This window comes from Hyla sarda, chromosome 3 (assembly GCF_029499605.1).
Source record: "Hyla sarda isolate aHylSar1 chromosome 3, aHylSar1.hap1, whole genome shotgun sequence".
NCBI classification, from domain to species: domain Eukaryota; kingdom Metazoa; phylum Chordata; class Amphibia; order Anura; family Hylidae; genus Hyla; species Hyla sarda.
Window position 1 is genome coordinate 204,763,500 of NC_079191.1, and position 20,847 is coordinate 204,784,346.

Sequence of the window (20,847 nt, forward strand, 5' to 3'; positions counted from 1 at the left end):
ATCAGCCCAGCGCTGCGCTGTCCCCACATCAGGGAACTAATCCTATGTGACCTGAGAGCGCTGTTCTGCCCTGCCCCAATTAATAATTAGCCCAGCCCAGCGCTGTCCCCATCAGGGTTCTACTCACATGTCACCCGCATGCGCTGCCCTCCTCATCCTGTTTGTTGCGGTCGCCGGCGGTGACACTCTGCGGTATCCCTATACCCGGACTGCAAAAATAAACAAAATAAACGTTAACTCACCTCCCGTTGGTCCGGTACCAGCCTCACTTGTTTCCTGGGGACGGGAATGTCGGACAGCCACCAGCCTATCACCGGCCGCAGCGATGTTCCACCTTGGCCGGTGATAGGCTGAGCCGGCTTCTTACATCGCACCACCGGCCGAGGAGGAACATTGCTGCGGCCGGTGATAGGCTGACAGCTCTCCGACGTTCCCGTTCCCAGCGTAAGGCCGACATAGGTGCGTTAAAGTTTATTTGGTTTACCTTTTGCAGCCCGAGCATAAGAATACCACACAGTATAGAGTGTCACCACCGGTGGCCGCAACAAACAGGACGAGGAGGGCAGCGCTTGCGGGTGATATGTGAGTATTTACCCCGAAGGGGATGTGGGCTGATAATGAATATGGGGGGGGGGGGGGGGGGGGAATACCGTTATATACCGTGGAACTGACAAAAGTTAAAAAAATACCGTGATACACACATTTGGTCATACCGCCCAGCCCTAGTTTCCACTTGTTTCCAGTTTTTGAGCCAAAGTCAGAAGTGGATCCATAAGGGAGGAGAAGTGTAAATCCTTCCTATATATGTCCTATTCCTTATGAATACACTTTTTGCTTTGGCTCAAAAACTGCAATGGCAGATCTCCAAAAACTGCCAGGAAAGGCTAAGTTTGTATTTGTTTTTTTGTCCTGCGTTTTTTGGGTTGAAAAAAACGCACGAAAAAACGGCAGTGCAATTTCCTGCGTCTGGTATTTTTTCTGGCGTTTTTCATTTGTGTGGAAATTGCACCTTGGCAGTTTTTTTTGGTACCCAAAGTTTGTTGGGTACCAAAAAAATAAAAAAATAAAAAGGATGCAGTAGTGATAGAAAATTTTTATTGAAGGAAATTTATATATTTTATAACAAAATTGTAATAAAGTTTGTGCGTTTCACTTTTTTTCTCTATTATAATTTTTTTTTTAGGTAGTACTACTACTCCCAGCATGGAACAGACTGTTCCATGATGGGAGTAGTTGTACCTGTACTAATAGATATATCGCCCCGGGTGTTAGTCCTGACACCCGATGCGATCGTCCATAATATAGCAGCAATGTGAAGTGGCTCTATACAGCGCTCGCATCTCTATACTCTATACATCACTATACTCCGGCCAGTGATGTGAAAAAAACATCACGCATTCATATTTTCCGCCCAGAGTGGTGATTGGCCGGATGGTTGCAGCCAATCACCACTCTCAGAGGGAAATATGAATGAGTGAGTGTCCAGAGTACAGAGCAGAGATGCAAGCGCAGGAGAAAGCTGCTCCATCTCTGCATTGGGGTACGTTCACACGAGCTGATTTTTTTTGCGAGTTTTCCGCTGCGTATTTGAAAGTGGACGGGCTCTTCTCGTCTGTCCGCAGCAGATTTTCCGCGGTGGAATTTACGCTGCAGAAAATCCACCGCAGTCCCTACTGACTTCAATGGGGCTTGCGGCGGATTTTCTGTAGCATAAATTTCGCCACAGAAAATCTGCTGCGGACAGCCAAGAAGAGCCCGCCCACTTTCAAATACGCAGCGGAAAACCCCAAAAAAAATCCGCTCGTGTGAACGTACCCATAGACAGGACAATCGCAGCAGGTGTCAGTAGTGATACCTGCTGTGATCTGTTCTTACCTGCAGGTACTACTACTCCCAACATGGAGCACACTCTGCTCCATGCTGGGAGCTGTAGTACCTGCATTAACAGACAGATCGCAGCGAGTGTAATTTCTGACACTTGTTGCGATCTGTCTATTAATGCAGGTACTACAGCTCCCAGCATGGAGCAGAGTGTGCTCCATGTTGGGAGTAGTAGTACCTTCAGTTAAGAAAAGATCACAGTGGATGTCACTTCTGACACCCGCTGTGATCCTCCTGTATAATGTATAGATGCGGCCGGCCGCTCTTCTAAGGTCCCCTGCACTGATGTGTATATATACACATATTCATATATCCCACAGAGAGTTGTGATTGGCTGGAACCATCTGGCCAATCACAGCTCTCTGCGGGAAATATGAATAGGTGTATATATATACGTCAGTGCAGGGGACCATAGAAGAGTGGCCGGCCGCATTTATACATTATACAGGAGGATGGCAACGGGCGATCTGTCAATTAGTACGCGTACTACTACTCCCATCATGGAACAGTGTGTTCCATGCTGGGAGTAGAAGTACTACCTAAAAAAATGTAAATAATAAAGAAAAAAGTGAAAAACATACACACACTACATTTTTATTATTGTCGGCTACATTTTTAGGTCTCCCACCCACCCTGTTGATCCCTGTTTTAAAAATTAATAAAAATTTTGTTATAAAAAAAGATACATTTCGTTAGATGCAATTTTTTTCTTCACAACTGTATCTTTTTTATTTATTTATTTTAAATTTGTACCCTACGAAATTTTATTAAAAAAGGTATCTCCATCACCTTTTTGGATCGCTAAAGTCCAAAAAAAGAATAAAAACCGGCTGCAAAAACGCCAAAGTTAAAACCCACATATTGTTTTTCTTGGCGTTTTTCACTCCCATAGACTTCTATAGGAGAAAAACATCACGATTTTGACTAAAGAATCACCAGTGGCTCAACATGCTGCGATTTTGGAAAACCACCAAGGAGCTGAAAAACTTCAAAAAAGAGTGAAAAAAAGGATTAAAAAGGATTAAAAAAACGCCAAAGTGAAAAACGCCAAGTGGAATAAGAATTTTGGGATTTCTCATTGATTTACAGCTAACATCTGGCCACAGCGTTTTTTGGCCCAAAAAACGCCATGTGGCAGAATTGGCGTGTTTCTTGGCGTTTTTCTTGGCATTTAGTTTACACTGAAATCTGCAGCTTGAAATATGTGCAGCATATTGTACATTCTATCAGAGCGCTCACGTGGGCACAGGCCCTCAGTCATTATGACAGGAGAGTGAAGATTTATGCATACGCAGAAGACAGGTATATAGGAGCATGTAGGCAGGGAGGCTTGGGAAGCTGGCTCTTGCCTCCATTGCACAAAAGACCAAATTAGGTAACCAGCAATGGGCCTATAACTCTTCACCTGGACCACTGATTTATGTAAGTTATTTATTATTTTTTCCTATTATAGTTTTTATTTTCAGAAAAATACCAACCAACCCAGGTTCACCCACACTGTAACCCTGTGTATTGGGTTTAATATGGGTGAACCAGCAGTCAGTTTCCCTTTGATAAGTTAAAGGGGTACTCAAATGGTGCCAGAAAGTAAAGCAGATTTGTAAATTACTTCTATTCAAAAATCTTAACCCTTCCAGTACTTATCTGCTGTATGCTCCAGAGGAAGTTGTGTAGTTCTTTCCAGTCTGACCACAGTGTTCTCTGCTGCCACCTATGTGTGTCAGGAACTGTCCAGAGGAGGAGAGGTTTGCCATGGGGATTTGCTCCTACTCTGGACAGTTCCTGACACGGACAGAGATGGCAGCAAAGAGCACTGTGGTCAGACTGAAAAGAACTACACAACTCCTCTGTAGTATACAGCAGCTGGTAAGTAATGGAAGGATTAAGATAATTAAATAAAAGTAATTTCCAAATCTGTTTAACTTTCTAGCACCAGTTGATTTGAAAAATAAATAAATAAATAAAAAAAAACTTGTTTTCCAACGGAGTACCCCTTTAAGTCTCTTTTACAGGCTGTGGAAATAATACACATGGAGCTTTCAGATTGAGTACACAGTGGCCCTGATTTACTATTGTAAACCAGACATGCTTTGTCAGGTTGTGCGCCCGATTCTGGCGCATTGCGTCAGAAATTCTGTCTGTGCCGGAATGTGCACCAGAATTGTAAAAAAAACCTGACTAACTCTCCATTTTAAGGAGAAAACCAGAAAAAGGGCGTGGCCACAGTGAAAAGTGGGCGTGGTTGCTGAAAAGGGGGCAAAATATAGAGAAACCTTAGTAAATACCGTGGAAAAAAATTATAGGGAATTAAAACCCACAAAGAAACGCACACTCCACTCTTAGTAAATCAGGGCCAGTGTATACAGCTCTCCCAAGCTTGGGAAGGCAAAACCAGTGTATGTGCCAGCTCAGAGACTTAAAGGGGAACTCCAGCAAAGAGTGTTTTTTTCTGTTTTATTAAAAGGGTACTCCAGTGGAATTTTTTTAATTTTTTCCAACTGGTGCTGGAAAGTTAAACAGATTTGTAAATTACTTCTATTTAAAAATTTTAATCCTTCCAGTACTTATCTGCTGCTGTATTCTCCACAGGAAGTTCTCTTCTTTTTGAATTTCTTTTCTGGCTGACCACAGTGCTCTCTGCTGACACCTCTGTCCATGTCAGGAACTAGAAAGGGATGCAGAGAAAGACTGTGATCAGTGGTGGCGCTGCCTTTGAAAGATGGAATCAGTACCAGTCCGGTATAAATAAAATTTCACATTTATTGGTTAATAAATATGAGAATCAGACATGCAAGATGCTTTCGGGACATCATTTCTGCAATTGAGAAAGGGGAACCTGTCCCCGAAAGCGTCCTGCATGTCTGATTCTCATATTTATCTATCTATATATATATATATAAAACTCAACGTGTGTGTGTGTGTATGTGTGTGTGTGTGTATGTACGTACGTGTATGTTCCAGCATCACGTCCAAACGGCTAAAGATATTAACATGAAACTTGGCACACATGTAACTTATATGTCAACAACAAACATAGGATAGGTGATTTAACCCTTACTCACCCCCATTTGCCAGGGGCGGGGCTTATGTTTAAAGTCCCATACAAGTCAATGGGAAATATATGTTACTGCATAACTTCCAAACGGCTTGAGATATTTCTATAATACTTGGTCACATGTTACTGATATGTCCACTTAAAATATAGGATAGTTAATTTAACCCTTAACTACCCCCATTTGTGAGGGTCGGGGTTTTTGTTTAAAGTCCCATGCAAATCAAGGGGAAATGTATGTTCCCATATAATTTCCCTACGGCTGGAGCTATTTCAATACCTGGTACACATATTACGAGTCGGGATATGAGGACGGGATGGAAGGTTGGGTTAGGAGGTCGAGATAGGAGGTCGGGATAGGAGGACGGGATATGAGGACGAGATATGAGGTCGGAATAGGAGGTCGGGTAGGAGGTCGGGATAGGAGGACGGGATATGAGGACGAGATATGAGGTCGGAATAGGAGGTCGGGTAGGAGGTCGGGATAGGAGGACGGGATGGGAGGTCGAGATAGGAGGACAAGATAGGAGGACGGGATATGAGGACTGGATAGGAGGTCAAGAAAGGAGGTCGAGATATGAGGACGGGAAAGGAGGTTGGGATAGGAGGTCTGGATAGGAGGTCGGGATAGGATGTCGAGATATGAGGACGGGAAAGGAGGTTGGGATAGGAGGACGGGATAGGAGGACGGGATAGGAGGTTGAGATAGGAGGTCGAGATAGGAGGACGGGATAGGAGGTCGGGATAGGAGGTCCAGATTGGAGGACGGGATAGGAGGTCAGGATAGGAGGTCGAGATAGGAGGACTGGATTGGAGGACGGGATAGGAGGACGGGATAGGAGGTCGGGATAGGAGGACGGGATATGAGGACGAGATATGAGGTCGGAATAGGAGGACGGGATAGGAGGACGGGATAGGAGGTCGGGATAGGAGGTCGGGATAGGAGGACGGGATATGAGGACGGGATGGGAGGTCGAGATAGGAGGATGGGATAGGAGGTCAAGAAAGGAGGTCGAGATATGAGGACGGGAAGGGAGGTTGGGATAGGAGGTCTGGATAGGAGGTCGGGATAGGAGGTCGAGATAGGAGGACGGGAAAGGAGGTCGGGATAGGAGGTTGGGATAGGACAGGATAGGAGGAAGGGATAGGAGGTTGAGATAGGAGGTCGAGATAGGAGGTCTGGATAGGAGGTCCAGATTGGAGGACGGGATAGGAGGTCAGGATAGGAGGTCGAGATAGGAGGACTGGATTGGAGAATGGGATAGGAGGACGGGATAGGATGTCGAGATAGGAGGTTGGGATAGGAGGACGGGATAGGAGATCAGGATAGGAAGTCGGGATAGGAGGTCGGGATAGGAGGACAGTAAAGGAGGTCGGGACAGGAGGTCGAGATAGGAGGACAGGATATGGGGTTGGGATATGACAACAATATATGAGGACTGCATATGAAGTCAAAAGCTTCCTCCGTTGTTTATTTTCCTCCCCAAAAAGGATTTGGAAGGAAAAACCGGGCAACGCCGGGTACTCAGCTAGTCTATATATAAAACTCAATGGGGGAGATTTATCAAAACCTGTGCAGAGGAAAAGTTGCTGAGTTGCCCATAGCAACCAATCAGATCACTTCTTTCATTTTGCAGAGGCCTTGTCAAAAATAAAATAAGCGATCTGACAACTTTTCCTCTGCACAGATTTTGATAAATCTCCCCCAATGTGTGTGTGTGTGTATGTTCCAGAATCACGTCCAAACTGCTGAAGATATTAACATAAAACTTGGCACACATGTTACTTATATGTCAACAACAAACATAGGATAGGTGATTTAACCCTTACTCACCCCCATTTGCCAGGGGCGGGGTTGTTGTTTAAAGTCCCATGCAAATCAATGGGAAATGTATTTTCCCACATAACTTCCTTACGGCTGGAGATATTTCAATACCTGGTACACATATTACGGGTTGGGATAGGAGGACGGGATAGGAGGTCGGGATAGGAGGTCGAAATAGGAGGACGGGATATGAGGTCGAGATAGGAGGACGGGATAGGAGGACGGGATAGGAGGACGGGATAGGAGGTCGAGATAGGAGGACGGGATAGGAGGACGGGATAGGAGGTCGGGACAGGAGGTCGGGACAGGAGGTCGGGACAGGAGGTCGAGACAGGAGGACGGGACAGGAGGTCGAGATAGCAGGTCGGGTTATGAGGACGGGATATGGGGTTGGGATATGAGGACGGGATATGGGGTTGGAATGACAACAATATATGAGGACGGCATATGAAGTCAAAAGCTTCCTCTGTTGATTTTCCTCCACAACAAAGATTAGGAAGGAAAAACCGGGTAACGCCGGGTACTCAGCTAGTTAACCAATAAATGTGAAATTTTATTTATACCGGACGGGTACCGATTCCATCGTTTAAAGGCAGCGCCACCACTTATCACTGTTTTTCTCTGCATCCCTTTCTATTTTTCTGCCGATCCCAAATGGAGGATTCAGCCAGATTCTACAGGCTGCAGCCCAAGATCCAACATCTGACCCCATACGGAGGGGTGACATGCTTTACATCAAGACATACCCCAAGTGAGTGCAACTTGTAACTGGAGTTTGCATCTGGGGATTTTACCAACAGAATTACGTGAGGTGCTGCCCTCTCCTTTTTCTCTTTCATTCACATAGACATGTCAGGAACTGTCCATAGTAGGAACAAGTCCCCATAGCAAACCTATCCTGCTCTGGACAGTTCCTGACATGGACAGAGGTGTCAGCAGAGAGCACTGTGGTCAGACAGAAAATAAATTCAAAAAGAAAATAACTTCCTGTGGAGTATACAGCAGATGATAAGTACTGGAAGGATTAAGGCTTTTTAATAGAAGTAATTTACAAATCTATTTAACTTTCTGGCACCAGTTAATTAAAAAAAATGTTTTTTTAATTGTTTTATTATGTTCAGACAGCCTGTTTAGAAAAAAAAAAAAAAAACTGTACTTACCTCTCACTCCCCTGTAGCCTCTGGTATAGGGAACTGCGTTTCACTTACTAGTGCTGGGGGTCAAGCTGTCACATTGCCACTTAGCCAATCAGTTGCTGAGGTGGGACACTGCTGCGGCCATTGATCGGCTGAGCGACAATGTGACCTAATGACCTGTAGCACTAGGGAGTGAAGGAGGATGCCCGCTATGGGAGAGCGGGGAAGGTAAGTAGTACAGTTATAAACAGACAACCTGGGCATATTTAGAAAAAAGAAAACCTTTTGCAGGACTACACCTTAAGCCTAGTTTTATGAATCAACCTGAAACTATACTGTCTAGTTTTGCCCATTGCAACCAACCACAGCTCAGCTTTCACTTTATCAGTACTCGTTCAGATATGAAAGCTGAGCTACGATTGGTTGCTATGGGAAACCACCCCAGGTTTCCTCTCACACAGGCGGATGAATGTGACCACTAGTTTTCTAGCTCCTCTGCTACACAGACCCTCCAGGAGGCGGCAGGTCTATTTGTAGCGCACACAGAGGCTGTCAGGGGTCCGGGCCTCCGAGGACAGGTGGCGCTGCGCTCAGTGTGGGGCTGTCAGGCTCCGGAGCCATTTTCCTGGCTGCAGCAGTCCCGGCCTCGTCCCCCTCCCCGGCTCTGTGGATGTGTGTGTGTCAGGCTCCTCCCATCACTCCGACTGCGGCCTCCTGGACCTCTCTTGGCTGAGGCCTGCCCGATACCCCGGCCCCGCAGCGCCTGTATTGTTTCCGTGTGTGGAGGCCCTACACCGCCGCCTCACCCGGCTCTTTCCCGCTCCCTCGCCCTAGCGCTTGTCATGGACTAAGGCGGAAGATGGCGGGCGGCGGAGAAAGCCGGTTTCTGCAAGGTGAGAGTTGGGCCCGAGCTGTGAGGTGTATGGCCGCGGGCGGCTTCGTCTTGTCTCCGGCTCTGTGCACACTGAGGATAGGGGAGAGGACGACTCTGCGCCTGGGGTCACTGTGTAACATGGAGGCCCTACATACTGTATATAATCTATATAGACTCTGCCCCTACATACTGTATAGTGTATATAATCTATAAAGACTCTGCCCCTACATACTGTATAGTGTGTATAATCTATATAGACTCTGCCCCTACATACTGTATAGTGTATATAATCTATATAGACTCTGCCCCTACATACTGTATAGTGTATATAATCTATATAGACTCTGCCCCTACATACTGTATAGTGTATATAATCTATATAGACTCTGCCCCTACATACTGTATAGTGTATATAATCTATAAAGACTCTGCCCCTACATACTGTATAGTGTATATAATCTATATAGACTCTGCCCCTACATACTGTATAGTGTATATAATCTATATAGACTCTGCCCCTACATACTGTATAGTGTGTATATAATCTATATAGACTCTTCCCCTACATACTGTATAGTGTATATAATCTATAAAGACTCTGCCCCTACATACTGTATAGTGTATATAATCTATAAAGACTCTGCCCCTACATACTGTATATAAGCTATATAGACTCTGCCCCTACAAACTGTATAGTGTATATAATCTATAAAGACTCTGCCCCTACATACTGTATATAAGCTATATAGACTCTGCCCCTACATACTGTATAGTGTATATAATCTATATAGACTCTGCCCCTACATACTGTATAGTGTATATAATCTATATAGACTCTGCCCCTACATACTGTATATAAGCTATATAGACTCTGCCCCTACATACTGTATAGTGTATATAATCTATATAGACTCTGCCCCTACATACTGTATAGTGTATATAATCTATAAAGACTCTGCCCCTACATACTGTATAGTGTATATAATCTATATAGACTCTGCCCCTACATACTGTATAGTGTATATAATCTATATAGACTCTGCCCCTACATACTGTATAGTGTATATAATCTATATAGGCTCTGCCCCTACATACTGTATAGTGTATATAATCTATATAGACTCTGCCCCTACATACTGTATAGTGTATATAATCTATATAGACTCTGCCCCTACATACTGTATAGTGTATATAATCTATAAAGACTCTGCCCCTACATACTGTATAGTGTATATAATCTATATAGACTCTGCCCCTACATACTGTATAGTGTATATAATCTATATAGACTCTGCCCCTACATACTGTATAGTGTGTATATAATCTATATAGACTCTTCCCCTACATACTGTATAGTGTATATAATCTATAAAGACTCTGCCCCTACATACTGTATAGTGTATATAATCTATAAAGACTCTGCCCCTACATACTGTATAGTGTGTATAATCTATATAGACTCTGCCCCTACATACTGTATAGTGTATATAATCTATATAGACTCTGCCCCTACATACTGTATAGTGTGTATAATCTATATAGACTCTGCCCCTACATACTGTATAGTGTATATAATCTATATAGACTCTGCCCCTACATACTGTATAGTGTATATAATCTATATAGACTCTGCCCCTACATACTGTATAGTGTATATAATCTATATAGACTCTGCCCCTACATACTGTATAGTGTATATAATCTATATAGGCTCTGCCCCTACATACTGTATAGTGTATATAATCTATATAGACTCTGCCCCTACATACTGTATAGTGTATATAATCTATATAGACTCTGCCCCTACATACTGTATAGTGTATATAATCTATAAAGACTCTGCCCCTACATACTGTATAGTGTATATAATCTATATAGACTCTGCCCCTACATACTTTATAGTGTATATAATCTATATAGACTCTGCCCCTACATACTGTATAGTGTATATAATCTATATAGACTCTGCCCCTACATACTGTATAGTGTATATAATCTATATAGACTCTGCCCCTACATACTGTATAGTGTATATAATCTATAAAGACTCTGCCCCTACATACTGTATAGTGTATATAATCTATATAGACTCTGCCCCTACATACTGTATAGTGTATATAATCTATATAGACTCTGCCCCTACATACTGTATAGTGTGTATATAATCTATATAGACTCTTCCCCTACATACTGTATAGTGTATATAATCTATAAAGACTCTGCCCCTACATACTGTATAGTGTATATAATCTATAAAGACTCTGCCCCTACATACTGTATATAAGCTATATAGACTCTGCCCCTACAAACTGTATAGTGTATATAATCTATAAAGACTCTGCCCCTACATACTGTATATAAGCTATATAGACTCTGCCCCTACATACTGTATAGTGTATATAATCTATATAGACTCTGCCCCTACATACTGTATAGTGTATATAATCTATATAGACTCTGCCCCTACATACTGTATATAAGCTATATAGACTCTGCCCCTACATACTGTATAGTGTATATAATCTATATAGACTCTGCCCCTACATACTGTATAGTGTATATAATCTATAAAGACTCTGCCCCTACATACTGTATAGTGTATATAATCTATATAGACTCTGCCCCTACATACTGTATAGTGTATATAATCTATATAGACTCTGCCCCTACATACTGTATAGTGTATATAATCTATATAGGCTCTGCCCCTACATACTGTATAGTGTATATAATCTATATAGACTCTGCCCCTACATACTGTATAGTGTATATAATCTATATAGACTCTGCCCCTACATACTGTATAGTGTATATAATCTATAAAGACTCTGCCCCTACATACTGTATAGTGTATATAATCTATATAGACTCTGCCCCTACATACTGTATAGTGTATATAATCTATATAGACTCTGCCCCTACATACTGTATAGTGTGTATATAATCTATATAGACTCTTCCCCTACATACTGTATAGTGTATATAATCTATAAAGACTCTGCCCCTACATACTGTATAGTGTATATAATCTATAAAGACTCTGCCCCTACATACTGTATATAAGCTATATAGACTCTGCCCCTACAAACTGTATAGTGTATATAATCTATAAAGACTCTGCCCCTACATACTGTATATAAGCTATATAGACTCTGCCCCTACATACTGTATAGTGTATATAATCTATATAGACTCTGCCCCTACATACTGTATAGTGTATATAATCTATATAGACTCTGCCCCTACATACTGTATATAAGCTATATAGACTCTGCCCCTACATACTGTATAGTGTGTATATAATCTATATAGACTCTGCCCCTACATACTGTATAGTGTATATATAATCTATATAGACTCTGCCCCTACATACTGTATATAAGCTATATAGACTCTGCCCCTACATACTGTGTATATAATCTATATAGACTCTGCCCCTACATACTGTATAGTGTATATAATCTATATAGACTCTGCCCCTACATACTGTATAGTGTATATAATCTATATAGACTCTGCCCCTACATACTGTATAGTGTATATAATCTATAAAGACTCTGCCCCTACATACTGTATAGTGTATATAATCTATATAGACTCTGCCCCTACATACTGTATAGTGTATATAATCTATATAGACTCTGCCCCTACATACTGTATAGTGTGTATATAATATATATAGACTCTGCCCCTACATACTGTATAGTGTATATAATCTATATAGACTCTGCCCCTACATACTGTATAGTGTATATAATCTATATAGACTCTGCCCCTACATACCGTATAGTGTGTATATAATCTATATAGACTCTGCCCCTACATACCGTATAGTGTATATAATCTATATAGACTCTGCCCCTACATACCGTATAGTGTATATAATCTATATAGACTCTGCCCCTACATACCGTATAGTGTATATAATCTATATAGACTCTGCCCCTACATACTGTATAGTGTATATAATCTATATAGACTCTGCCCCTACATACTGTATAGTGTATATAATCTATATAGACTCTGCCCCTACATACTGTATAGTGTATATAATCTATAAAGACTCTGCCCCTACATACTGTATATAAGCTATATAGACTCTGCCCCTACAAACTGTATAGTGTATATAATCTATAAAGACTCTGCCCCTACATACTGTATATAAGCTATATAGACTCTGCCCCTACATACTGTATAGTGTATATAATCTATATAGACTCTGCCCCTACATACTGTATAGTGTATATAATCTATATAGACTCTGCCCCTACATACTGTATATAAGCTATATAGACTCTGCCCCTACATACTGTATAGTGTGTATATAATCTATATAGACTCTGCCCCTACATACTGTATAGTGTATATAATCTATATAGACTCTGCCCCTACATACTGTATAGTGTATATATAATCTATATAGACTCTGCCCCTACATACTGTATATAAGCTATATAGACTCTGCCCCTACATACTGTGTATATAATCTATATAGACTCTGCTCCTACATACTGTATAGTGTGTATATAATCTATATAGACTCTGCCCCTACATACTGTATAGTGTGTATATAATCTATATAGACTCTGCCCCTACATACTTTATAGTGTGTATATAATCTATATAGACTCTGCCCCTACATACTGTATAGTGTGTATATAATCTATATAGACTCTGCCCCTACATACTGTATAGTGTGTATATAATCTATATAGACTCTGCCCCTACATACTGTATAGTGTGTATATAATCTATATAGACTCTGCCCCTACATACTGTGTAGTGTATATAATCTATATAGACTCTGCCCCTACATACTGTATAGTGTATATAATCTATATAGACTCTGCCCCTACATACTGTATAGTGTGTATATAATCTATATAGACTCTGCCCCTACATACTGTATAGTGTATATAATCTATATAGACTCTGCCCCTACATACTGTATAGTGTATATAATCTATATAGACTCTGCCCCTACATACTGTATAGTGTATATAATCTATAAAGACTCTGCCCCTACATACTGTATAGTGTGTATATAATCTATATAGACTCTGCCCCTACATACTTTATAGTGTGTATATAATCTATATAGACTCTGCCCCTACATACTGTATAGTGTGTATATAATCTATATAGACTCTGCCCCTACATACTGTATAGTGTGTATATAATCTATATAGACTCTGCCCCTACATACTGTATAGTGTGTATATAATCTATATAGACTCTGCCCCTACATACTGTATAGTGTGTATATAATCTATATAGATTCTGCCCCTACATACTGTATAGTGTATATAATCTATATAGACTCTGCCCCTACATACTGTATAGTGTGTATATAATCTATATAGACTCTGCCCCTACATACTGTATAGTGTATATAATCTATATAGACTCTGCCCCTACATACTGTATAGTGTGTATATAATCTATATAGACTCTGCCCCTACATACTGTATAGTGTGTATATAATCTATATAGACTCTGCCCCTACATACTGTATAGTGTATATAATCTATATAGGCTCTGCCCCTACATACTGTATAGTGTATATAATCTATATAGGCTCTGCCCCTACATACTGTATAGTGTATATAATCTATATAGACTCTGCCCCTACATACTGTATAGTGTATATAATCTATATAGACTCTGCCCCTACATACTGTATAGTGTATATAATCTATATAGACTCTGCCCCTACATACTGTATAGTGTATATAATCTATAAAGACTCTGCCCCTACATACTGTATAGTGTGTATATAATATATATAGACTCTGCCCCTACATACTGTATAGTGTGTATATAATATATATAGACTCTGCTCCTACATACTGTATAGTGTGTATATAATCTATATAGACTCTGCCCATACATACAGTATAGTGTGTATATAATATATATAGACTCTGCCCCTACATACTGTATAGTGTGTATAATCTATATAGACTCTGCCCCTACATACTGTATAGTGTATATAATCTATATAGACTCTGCCCCTACATACTGTATAGTGTATATAATCTATATAGACTCTGCCCCTACATACTGTATAGTGTATATAATCTATATAGACTCTGCCCCTACATACTGTATAGTGTATATAATCTATATAGGCTCTGCCCCTACATACTGTATAGTGTATATAATCTATATAGACTCTGCCCCTACATACTGTATAGTGTATATAATCTATATAGACTCTGCCCCTACATACTGTATAGTGTATATAATCTATAAAGACTCTGCCCCTACATACTGTATAGTGTATATAATCTATATAGACTCTGCCCCTACATACTTTATAGTGTATATAATCTATATAGACTCTGCCCCTACATACTGTATAGTGTATATAATCTATATAGACTCTGCCCCTACATACTGTATAGTGTATATAATCTATAAAGACTCTGCCCCTACATACTGTATATAAGCTATATAGACTCTGCCCCTACATACTGTATAGTGTATATAATCTATATAGACTCTGCCCCTACATACTGTATAGTGTATATAATCTATATAGACTCTGCCCCTACATACTGTATATAAGCTATATAGACTCTGCCCCTACATACTGTATAGTGTATATAATCTATATAGACTCTGCCCCTACATACTGTATAGTGTATATAATCTATAAAGACTCTGCCCCTACATACTGTATAGTGTATATAATCTATATAGACTCTGCCCCTACATACTGTATAGTGTATATAATCTATATAGACTCTGCCCCTACATACTGTATAGTGTATATAATCTATATAGGCTCTGCCCCTACATACTGTATAGTGTATATAATCTATATAGACTCTGCCCCTACATACTGTATAGTGTATATAATCTATATAGACTCTGCCCCTACATACTGTATAGTGTATATAATCTATAAAGACTCTGCCCCTACATACTGTATAGTGTATATAATCTATATAGACTCTGCCCCTACATACTGTATAGTGTATATAATCTATATAGACTCTGCCCCTACATACTGTATAGTGTGTATATAATCTATATAGACTCTTCCCCTACATACTGTATAGTGTATATAATCTATAAAGACTCTGCCCCTACATACTGTATAGTGTATATAATCTATAAAGACTCTGCCCCTACATACTGTATATAAGCTATATAGACTCTGCCCCTACAAACTGTATAGTGTATATAATCTATAAAGACTCTGCCCCTACATACTGTATATAAGCTATATAGACTCTGCCCCTACATACTGTATAGTGTATATAATCTATATAGACTCTGCCCCTACATACTGTATAGTGTATATAATCTATATAGACTCTGCCCCTACATACTGTATATAAGCTATATAGACTCTGCCCCTACATACTGTATAGTGTGTATATAATCTATATAGACTCTGCCCCTACATACTGTATAGTGTATATAATCTATATAGACTCTGCCCCTACATACTGTATAGTGTATATATAATCTATATAGACTCTGCCCCTACATACTGTATATAAGCTATATAGACTCTGCCCCTACATACTGTGTATATAATCTATATAGACTCTGCCCCTACATACTGTATAGTGTATATAATCTATATAGACTCTGCCCCTACATACTGTATAGTGTATATAATCTATATAGACTCTGCCCCTACATACTGTATAGTGTATATAATCTATAAAGACTCTGCCCCTACATACTGTATAGTGTATATAATCTATATAGACTCTGCCCCTACATACTGTATAGTGTATATAATCTATATAGACTCTGCCCCTACATACTGTATAGTGTGTATATAATATATATAGACTCTGCCCCTACATACTGTATAGTGTATATAATCTATATAGACTCTGCCCCTACATACTGTATAGTGTATATAATCTATATAGACTCTGCCCCTACATACCGTATAGTGTGTATATAATCTATATAGACTCTGCCCCTACATACCGTATAGTGTATATAATCTATATAGACTCTGCCCCTACATACCGTATAGTGTATATAATCTATATAGACTCTGCCCCTACATACCGTATAGTGTATATAATCTATATAGACTCTGCCCCTACATACTGTATAGTGTATATAATCTATATAGACTCTGCCCCTACATACTGTATAGTGTATATAATCTATATAGACTCTGCCCCTACATACTGTATAGTGTATATAATCTATAAAGACTCTGCCCCTACATACTGTATATAAGCTATATAGACTCTGCCCCTACAAACTGTATAGTGTATATAATCTATAAAGACTCTGCCCCTACATACTGTATATAAGCTATATAGACTCTGCCTCTACATACTGTATAGTGTATATAATCTATATAGACTCTGCCCCTACATACTGTATAGTGTATATAATCTATATAGACTCTGCCCCTACATACTGTATATAAGCTATATAGACTCTGCCCCTACATACTGTATAGTGTATATAATCTATATAGACTCTGCCCCTACATACTGTATAGTGTATATAATCTATATAGACTCTGCCCCTACATACTGTATAGTGTATATATAATCTATATAGACTCTGCCCCTACATACTGTATATAAGCTATATAGACTCTGCCCCTACATACTGTGTATATAATCTATATAGACTCTGCTCCTACATACTGTATAGTGTGTATATAATCTATATAGACTCTGCCCCTACATACTGTATAGTGTGTATATAATCTATATAGACTCTGCCCCTACATACTTTATAGTGTGTATATAATCTATATAGACTCTGCCCCTACATACTGTATAGTGTGTATATAATCTATATAGACTCTGCCCCTACATACTGTATAGTGTGTATATAATCTATATAGACTCTGCCCCTACATACTGTATAGTGTGTATATAATCTATATAGACTCTGCCCCTACATACTGTGTAGTGTATATAATCTATATAGACTCTGCCCCTACATACTGTATAGTGTATATAATCTATATAGACTCTGCCCCTACATACTGTATAGTGTGTATATAATCTATATAGACTCTGCCCCTACATACTGTATAGTGTATATAATCTATATAGACTCTGCCCCTACATACTGTATAGTGTATATAATCTATATAGACTCTGCCCCTACATACTGTATAGTGTATATAATCTATAAAGACTCTGCCCCTACATACTGTATAGTGTGTATATAATCTATATAGACTCTGCCCCTACATACTTTATAGTGTGTATATAATCTATATAGACTCTGCCCCTACATACTGTATAGTGTGTATATAATCTATATAGACTCTGCCCCTACATACTGTATAGTGTGTATATAATCTATATAGACTCTGCCCCTACATACTGTATAGTGTGTATATAATCTATATAGACTCTGCCCCTACATACTGTATAGTGTGTATATAATCTATATAGATTCTGCCCCTACATACTGTATAGTGTATATAATCTATATAGACTCTGCCCCTACATACTGTATAGTGTGTATATAATCTATATAGACTCTGCCCCTACATACTGTATAGTGTATATAATCTATATAGACTCTGCCCCTACATACTGTATAGTGTGTATATAATCTATATAGACTCTGCCCCTACATACTGTATAGTGTGTATATAATCTATATAGACTCTGCCCCTACATACTGTATAGTGTATATAATCTATATAGGCTCTGCCCCTACATACTGTATAGTGTATATAATCTATATAGACTCTGCCCCTACATACTGTATAGTGTATATAATCTATATAGACTCTGCCCCTACATACTGTATAGTGTATATAATCTATATAGACTCTGCCCCTACATACTGTATAGTGTATGTAATCTATATAGACTCTGCCCCTACATACTGTATAGTGTATATAATCTATAAAGACTCTGCCCCTACATACTGTATAGTGTGTATATAATATATATAGACTCTGCCCCTACATACTGTATAGTGTGTATATAATATATATAGACTCTGCTCCTACATACTGTATAGTGTGTATATAATCTATATAGACTCTGCCCATACATACAGTATAGTGTGTATATAATATATATAGACTCTGCCCCTACATACTGTATAGTGTATATAATCTATATAGACTCTGCCCCTACATACTGTATAGTGTATATAATCTATATAGACTCTGCCCCTACATACTGTATAGTGTATATAATCTATATAGACTCTGCCCCTACATACCGTATAGTGTATATAATCTATATAGACTCTGCCCCTACATACCGTATAGTGTATATAATCTATATAGACTCTGCCCCTACATACCGTATAGTGTGTATATAATCTATATAGACTCTGCCCCTACATACCGTATAGTGTGTATATAATCTATATAGACTCTGCCCCTACATACCGTATAGTGTGTATATAATCTATATAGACTCTGCCCCTACATACCGTATAGTGTGTATATAATCTATATAGACTCTGCCCCTACATACCGTATAGTGTGTATATAATCTATATAGACTCTGCCCCTACATACCGTATAGTGTATATAATCTATATAGACGCTGCCCCTACATACCGTATAGTGTATATAATCTATATAGACTCTGCCCCTACATACTGTATAGTGTATATAATCTATATAGGCTCTGCCCCTACATACTGTATAGTGTATATAATCTATATAGGCTCTGCCCCTACATACTGTATAGTGTATATATAATCTATATAGACTCTGCCCCTACATACTGTATAGTGTATATAATCTATATAGACTCTGCCCCTACATACTGTATAGTGTATATAATCTATATAGACTCTGCCCCTACATACTGTATAGTGTGTATATAATCTATATAGACTCTGCCCCTACATACTGTATAGTGTATATAATCTATATAGACTCTGCCCCTACATACTGTATAGTGTATATAATCTATATAGACTCTGCCCCTACATACTGTATAGTGTATATAATCTATAAAGACTCTGCCCCTACATACTGTATAGTGTGTATATAATATCTATAGACTCTGCCCCTACATACTTTATAGTGTGTATATAATCTATATAGACTCTGCCCCTACATACTGTATAGTGTGTATATAATCTATATAGACTCTGCCCCTACATACTGTATAGTGTGTATATAATCTATATAGACTCTGCCCCTACATACTGTATAGTGTGTATATAATCTATATAGACTCTGCCCCTACATACTGTATAGTGTGTATATAATCTATATAGACTCTGCCCCTACATACTGTATAGTGTGTATATAATCTATATAGACTCTGCCCCTACATACTGTATAGTGTATATAATCTATAAAGACTCTGCCCCTACATACTGTATAGTGTATATAATCTATAAAGACTCTGCCCCTACATACTGTATAGTGTATATAATCTATATAGACTCTGCCCCTACATACTGTATAGTGTGTATATAATATATATAGACTCTGCCCCTACATACTTTATAGTGTGTATATAATATATATAGACTCTGCCCCTACATACTTTATAGTGTGTATATAATATATATAGACTCTGCCCCTACATACTTTATAGTGTGTATATAATATATATAGACTCTGCCCCTACATACTGTATAGTGTATATAATCTATATAGACTCTGCCCCTACATACTGTATAGTGTGTATATAATATATATAGACTCTGCCCCTACATACTGTATAGTGTATATAATCTATAAAGACTCTGCCCCTACATACTGTATAGTGTGTATATAATATATATAGACTCTGCCCCTACATACTTTATAGTGTGTATATAATATATATAGACTCTGCCCCTACATACTGTATAGTGTATATAATCTATATAGACTCTGCCCCTACATACTGTATAGTGTATATAATCTATATAGACTCTGCCCCTACATACTGTATAGTGTATATAATCTATAGACTCTGCCCCTACATACTGTATAGTGTGTATATAATATATATAGACTCTGCCCCTACATACTTTATAGTGTATATAATCTATATAGACTCTGCCCCTACATACTGTATAGTGTATATAATCTATATAGACTCTGCCCCTACATACTGTATAGTGTATATAATCTATATAGACTCTGCCCCTA

The 20,847-nt window shown here is 39.0% G+C and overlaps 1 protein-coding gene across 1 annotated transcript in view; it reads left to right on the forward strand.

Moving 5' to 3' along the window:
* Positions 1–8,308: 8,308 nt before the first annotated feature.
* Positions 8,309–20,847, forward strand: part of SENP6 (SUMO specific peptidase 6) — a 154,818-nt gene continuing 142,279 nt past the window's right edge. Inside the window, 1 exon segment of the mRNA XM_056565910.1 lies at positions 8,309–8,787. Coding sequence (XP_056421885.1) covers positions 8,754–8,787 — 34 coding nt within the window. The 5' untranslated portion in view covers positions 8,309–8,753.